Source organism: Cyclopterus lumpus, chromosome 21 (genome assembly GCF_009769545.1).
Source record: "Cyclopterus lumpus isolate fCycLum1 chromosome 21, fCycLum1.pri, whole genome shotgun sequence".
Classification (NCBI taxonomy): Eukaryota; Metazoa; Chordata; class Actinopteri; order Perciformes; family Cyclopteridae; genus Cyclopterus; species Cyclopterus lumpus.
This window is the reverse complement of record NC_046986.1, coordinates 12,520,354-12,527,030: the sequence shown is the minus strand read 5'-3', so window position 1 is coordinate 12,527,030 and position 6,677 is coordinate 12,520,354. Positions and strand designations below refer to the sequence as shown.

At 43.4% G+C, this 6,677-nt stretch overlaps 1 protein-coding gene across 1 annotated transcript in view; it reads left to right on the top strand.

Annotated features, from left to right (window-relative positions):
- Positions 1 to 279: 279 nt before the first annotated feature.
- myo10l3 (myosin X, like 3) overlaps positions 280 to 6,677 on the top strand; it is a 49,756-nt gene continuing 43,358 nt past the window's right edge. The window contains exon 1 of the mRNA XM_034562336.1: positions 280 to 536. Within this exon, the coding sequence (XP_034418227.1) occupies positions 516 to 536 (21 nt within the window). The 5' untranslated portion in view covers positions 280 to 515. The remainder of the gene's footprint in view (positions 537 to 6,677) is intronic.

Genomic DNA, 6,677 nt, shown 5'->3' with positions numbered 1-6,677 from the left:
TGTGTGTGTGTGTGTGTGTGTGTGTGTGTGTGTGTGTGTGTGTGTGTGTGTGTGTGTGTGTGTGTGAGTGTGTGTGTGTGAGTGTGTGTGTGTGAGTGTGTGTGTGTGTGTGTGTGTGTTGAAAAACTAGGGGAAATGAGCACATCCTTTAAAACCATCAGAGCCTTTGTAGGAACGGACACAAAAAGGGCGTATGCCGAGGGGGAGGGGCTGTGGCCCCGCAGGCTCCGCCCCTCTGCATAATGTGCCGGGTTCATTGAAACGACTAGACAGCAGAAACACAGCAGCACGGCACCGCACGGGCTTCACGGGACACTCGTCGAAACGGGGAAGAGAACTCTCAAGTGTACCGCGACATGGCTCGAGTCCTTTGAGCGAGGGGACGGGACGAAGAACTTTTCTTTATCCTGACGACGCGGATGGAAATCACTTGGGAATACAGCTTCCTCTCCTCCTCAACCGTGGTACCCTGAACTCAGACTACAAAGGGACGAGAGGTTTGGGCACCGGTGGAAATGGATACATTCTTTTCAGAGGCAAGTTAAAATGACTTTCTCCATACGGCTTCACTGCTTTTGTATTCGCTCTCTGCTATAAAAGTGACTTCCACATGATTTTGGGAGCGCGACGTCTTTTGTTTTGTTTTTTACTTGTGCTGTGCGCGTGCCTGATCCTGGCTGGTCCCGTTCTAGCCGAACTGTACAGTGTTAGTAAACTTATCACCAAAGAGCACCACTTTTTGACATTCAATCTGTTGTGATTTTGGTCTTTGTGGAATATAAATATCCCGGACTAGCACCGGGCTGGTGGACAGGATGCAGCTGTAGTGAGAACAATAATGCCCCAACAAGCTACACGTAGGGACACTATTGCTTCTGCAACTTGTCTGTACAAGCTAAGCGTGTGCCCTTGTAGGTTGGATGTGTCATCTTCAAATCAGACACCGACACACTCACACATATAGAGACTGTGTAGAGACTGGCTGTAGGTCTGCTTTGTCACCCTCCTCTGAGTCAGAGGATGGCACACACACACACACACACACACACACACACACACACACATACACATATGTGAGTCTCCTCCACTCTCCCCCTGTATCTCTTCCATCCACTTGGCCCTCAGTGATGATGTTGTGACTCAGTGTAGGTACAGTGGTTCAGAGCTGTTTCATGCTGTTTCCCACTTTGCTGCTCTGTATTTAAAGTGGTATACAGACTGAAACATTGCTCTACAATTGATGTGCGGACATTATAAGACTAGCTGAGGTCATTCATCTCTAGACTTGACAGAGATATATTTGACCAAAGCAATGTAAACCTGCACAGTGGATGGGGAAATAACTGAATTATTGTCCTTTTCTGGCAAGAAAGTGGTTAGACTGAGTGATATTTCCCTACAAAATTGCCTCTTTCTGTGACTTCAGTCTACAAGTAAAAACATCAACCTCAGATAGCCCACAAACTGTAGTTTTCAATATTCTGTTGCATAAACCAAACTCTGTAGCCAACAGATTGAGGTGAACTGGATTTTGGGTCGTAATCTGATTGTATTAGAGTGATTTGCTTTCCAGAGGAAGGTTATCATTTCAAATCAGATCGTCATAGAGCATTGTTGTTATTTGGCGTGTCCTTCGTTCTATAATAACTGATATCCTCAAACATGTATTTGAATTTTATCCAGGGTGCATTTGTTTGTTTTATTTCCTAATGTGGTTATGTAGTATATTGCTTTTCATCCTGTGATATACCCAAAAGTGCTTTTCGTCTTGTGACTTCAATTTATTTGAAAAGGTCAAAGGTTATATTACACCAATGGATTTTGCCTGGGCAATTCAACTGGCATCAAGTCAAACTCTACCGTACCTTTTAATGGGCAGCAACTGTAGAAACGGCAGCAAAACGGGTATTTCTGGTGGTTATTTCACATGGCATGAAAACTGCATTAAAATGAAGGAATGAATGTTTTTTTTAATGACTTATGGGTCAAGAAAGAAATCAGCTCCCTGAACTCCTCAGTGCAACCAGTGTGGATTTAATTAAGGAGGGATTCTGGAAGTGAAGTAAGACAAGGATTAAACCAGACTCAGTGAAAACAAGTGCAGCAAGATAAATCTTAGGCAGGATTCAGTACTGTGCATCCAGTGAATCAGTCTTATTTTCACAGCGGACATGATGTTCATGTCAACGCATAAATGATATGATGGGCATTTTGCATATAACGGCATGTTTAAATCTGCTTCTTGATCTGAGAAGAGATTATTTTGCAGATCAGGTTTATTGAAAGCCTTTATCAAAAGTCAGTTCATCTTGAGTCAGCTTTCCCCTTGCATGTCAGTGTTGGCGGTGGGGAAGGTGGTGATGGGTATTGAGGTTGCGGCAGAGAAAGAGGAGTGGCAGGTACAAGGGAGGTTTATCCTGAAAGCCCATCCTGTCCGACGAGGCCTTTCCTCCCAGGAGCTGACACAACACCGTAAAACCCTCAGCGACGCCACCTCGACTCCACACCCAATCCGTCCTCTGAATGGATACGGTCCACTCAACACACACACACATACCTGGAGTGTGTTAGAGATCTTGTCCCTGCCTTTTGCCAGGGCTGCCGGGTTTAGTCAACATAGACTTTCATATGTCAGGAATCCCTGTGATAATATTCTCACATCTGTGGCTTTTTTACGTGTGTTTGAAAATATAACCTTTATGTCTTCGTGAAGCCTCCTGTTGATGAAGTAAAATCCCAGCTATGTGAATTTCTAAACTTGGTAATCAGTTCCTTTTATAGCATCAGCTGTTACTCACCGTAAAGCCTCATGAGGACCTTTCCACACCCGTTAACTACTTCCCTGCACTACACACCGAATACCTTTCTCTTTAAGATACTCTGACAGAGGGAAGCCCAGATTCCCAGCCCTGACCCCTGACATTCCCAGTCATGGCCAGCCTGTCATCCTTGCGTTGTAGAGCTGTGGTGACGAGGAGGCTTTAGGTTTCACACCATCACCACCGCCCCACACACACACACACACACACACACACACATGCATACATACACAGACACATTCTCCCCATCCTGAAACATCGCTCACAGCCCTGTGTGCTGTTTATGTCTGGTTCTTTGAAGCTGGAGCCGTGGGTCAGCATGCTCAGTAAGCGTTCTGCGTTGAAATGGGTAACGTGAGAAAGGCTGGACTATTTCTCTACCCGGGGTCTTTTCTACCCAGTTGTCACTTCCTCCAGCTGCCACTTTAGAGAGCTGAGAATCTGAGATCCTCGCTCTCCACTTCCAACCACGCAGACGGCTCATGGAGCAAAGAAGGAAGTCAGGAAGTACAGTTAGGATGTAAGGAAGGAAGGAAAGGTACAAAAATAGCAAATGGATCCTGCATTTCCTTTACCATGTAATTATACTTGAAGTGGTTATTGTGTGCACTGTCACATCAAATGAGGGGACTTTCAAACAATGTTGTAGCCAATCTTGAAGTTGTGGTGAAAGAACAGCGCTGGTTGTTTCTGAGGTATTATTAAGTGCATGTGTCAGCATAACTCTTGCAGCTTTGGCACAGTCTGGAGGTGGTTTAATCTGTCACAAGAACGCTGGGACTAATTACCAACTGGCATTGTCTGACCACACACAAAATAATGTGGATAATCCATTCTCATAATGACACAGATGCGTTATATTAGGGGAGGCGGTTTAGCTTCGGAAACCACCATTCATAACGGAAATGTGGAGTTTGTTGAATTTGGATTTTCCATTTTAACGTAACAAATAGTTTTATACATTCAAGGTCTGCTTTGAAACTCGAATTAGCTGATAATAGTCTGAATCAAGCTTTTTCCCCTCGCTACCTTGTGTTTGCATTTCTTGTGTCTCTATCAGTAACCTGAGCCCCGTCTATCAGCGAGCTGACCGTCACACAGTGCTGTGATAACCTCCTGCTGACACCATGCTGTTGACTTTAGCTTTAACCCGCTACGTTACCAAGCTTTACAGACAAAGCTGTCTATTTGTGGGGATAAAAGGAAAAGAACACCTTTCCACAGTTTGTTCACAAATAACAAATAATGCAGCGCAGGATCCGGTCTTCCTGTCTATGAGCTCATGATGATGGACAAACAGTTGCTCTATGAAGTTCTGTGACAACTTCTGTCATCTTCTAACTCTTGGCCAGAAAGAAAATTAGGCCATTTCAAATGTTGAACACTTCAGCTGACCTTCACTATGTCCACAGGACACAGCTAATAAAACATATCACTATGTTAATGTTCAATCTACTCTCCACTCTTCAACACCTTCAACACCCATCCTTCTTGCCCTGTGTGTGTGTGTGTGTGTGTGTGTGTGTGTGTGTGTGTGTGTGTGTGTGTGTGTGTGTGTGTGTGTGTGTGTGTGTGTGTGTGTGTGTGTGTGTGTGTGTGTGTGTGTGTGTGTGTGTGTGTGTGTGTGTGTGTGTGTGTGTGTGTGTGTGTGTGTGTGTGTGTGTGTGTGTGTGTGTGTGTGTGTGTGTGTGTGTGTATATTAATTGTAGGGCAATCCTGGGTGTGTCATCCTCTAAAATATAAATCATCATCTTGGAGCACTTGTGCAATTTGCTATCTGTATGCCACCTCAGGTCACGATGAAAGAGAACAACTATTGTCTGCTGTGTCTGTGAATTCAAAATGAAACGAAGAAGTCTTTGTACAACCATGCAGTGTTACGTCGGGACTTGTTGAAGCAAGAGCTCTTGGTTTGATGTACTCAGCTTGTTCAGTGTCAAAACAACAGAGACATGAAAGAGTACAAGTGGGATATTTCTTCAAAGGAGTTAAGAAAAAAAACTATTTTAAGCTATTTGAATCCAGTTGTAAACACTTTGGAACTAATTAAAGGAATATGATCATTTATTATATTGCTGAGAGTTAAATTAATAGCTCTCTGTGCAGCAAAAGTAGCTGAGGCCTGAGGGGAGTTTGCTTAGCTTAGCACAGATACTTCAAACAAGGTGTAACGGCGAGCTTGGCTCTGGCAATAGCGAAACAAATCGTCATGTTATGTCACGCAAGTTTAACTTCCTGCGAAGCTTAGCTAATCGGCTGCTAGCTCTAGAGTCATATTTACATATACAGACATAAGGGAGTTATGGATCTGCTCTTTTTACTCTTAGCAAGTGTATTTCTCAAAAAGCTGCTTGTGTTATGTGTTGGGACATAAACAGTGAGTGTGTTTAGTATGCTGTTCTGTCTCTTCTTCATGTCTCAATAAGATTTTCATTATTCAGACGAACCTGGACTCTCAACCAGTTCGATCCCGCCACACAACAATTTTTTTTTTTATACCAGATTAGACTGCAGCGTATTTTGTGCGGCAGGATTTTTGTTAAGCAAATGAAATCAACGTTGCTGTTTATCACTGCTTTATTGCTCACACAATAAATGTCTGTTGGCCTTCACCTTGGCTGCCCCACCTGACAGACACAGTGAGCTGGTAAGAAGTGTGTAGCTCAAATCCTCTGAGTTCAGAGGTCTCGTCTGGAAGCTTAATAACAGCCAACCTGTGATTACTGCTTCCAGGCCAGATGGTGACTTTCCCTTTTTAGCCCCCTATGATTACTGCGCACAGAAGCAGCCTATTACTGGATGGAGTATGTCTCTACACACTTGCCTGTATATTACATGTTCCTGTTTAAACATATTGCAACAACCACAGGGGAGGGAACAAAAATATTTTTAAAAATTGTTGACTATACTGCTACAGTTGTATTTTCAGGATTAATTGCAGGAGGAACACCCCGCCAAGCCTAACTATATACATCCCACACTGCATGAGCCTTTACTGCCGTGGCCTGAAGAGTCTCACATGGCACCGTGGTGCTAAAAGAGGCCAACAACACAGCATGGCACAATCCACAGTCATGACCGGGTGGCATTCTCATCCATTCCCAGTTTGTTTTATTAGACATGAGTGTGTGTGGTTTGGCCCGAGGTTGTTTGTAGGATGGTGCACTGAGATACTGAGACTTGCATGTGGAGCAATGTTCAGTGTTTTCAACACTCTACATATGTTTATTTCTCCCACTTGGGCCCAACTTCCTTCACACCCTCATCCTATATCTATAAAATACTCCCCACATTCCTTAAGAAAGCACATGAACTTTCAAATGCTGCACAACCTCATATATGTATCTCCACTGTGTTCAATCAATACATCATCATATTTGGCTTTTTAAAAATAGCTGCTAATTAATTGTATGTCTATCATTTAATCTACTGACTAATTGTCTTGTATGTCCGTGTTTGTGTGTGTAAATGTATTGTTGCCAGTCAACAAATTGGCAGATATTGACAAAAGCCCAGAATGCATCCAGTTATTAAAGTTTTTCAATTTAAAATTACAATATGCAGAGAAAAGCAAGCACATCACATATTTGAGGAGCTGAGACAGGCAAGAATTCAAGTTTTTGTCATTTGATGAATCAGTCATTTGTGTAAACACATGTCCAAAATGTATAAACTGTGTAAGACAGGACAGTTTCCATGAGCCATAATGACCAATCCGGGACCGTGTGAGGTATGAGTGAAGGTCAAATACAATGAAACAGGACCCAGGTCCTCAACCTCAACAACCAATCCCCCACTGGCCTGTCCCCCGGATGACTCACCCAGTCAAACACACAGCCCTGACAGCAGCATTCCTGA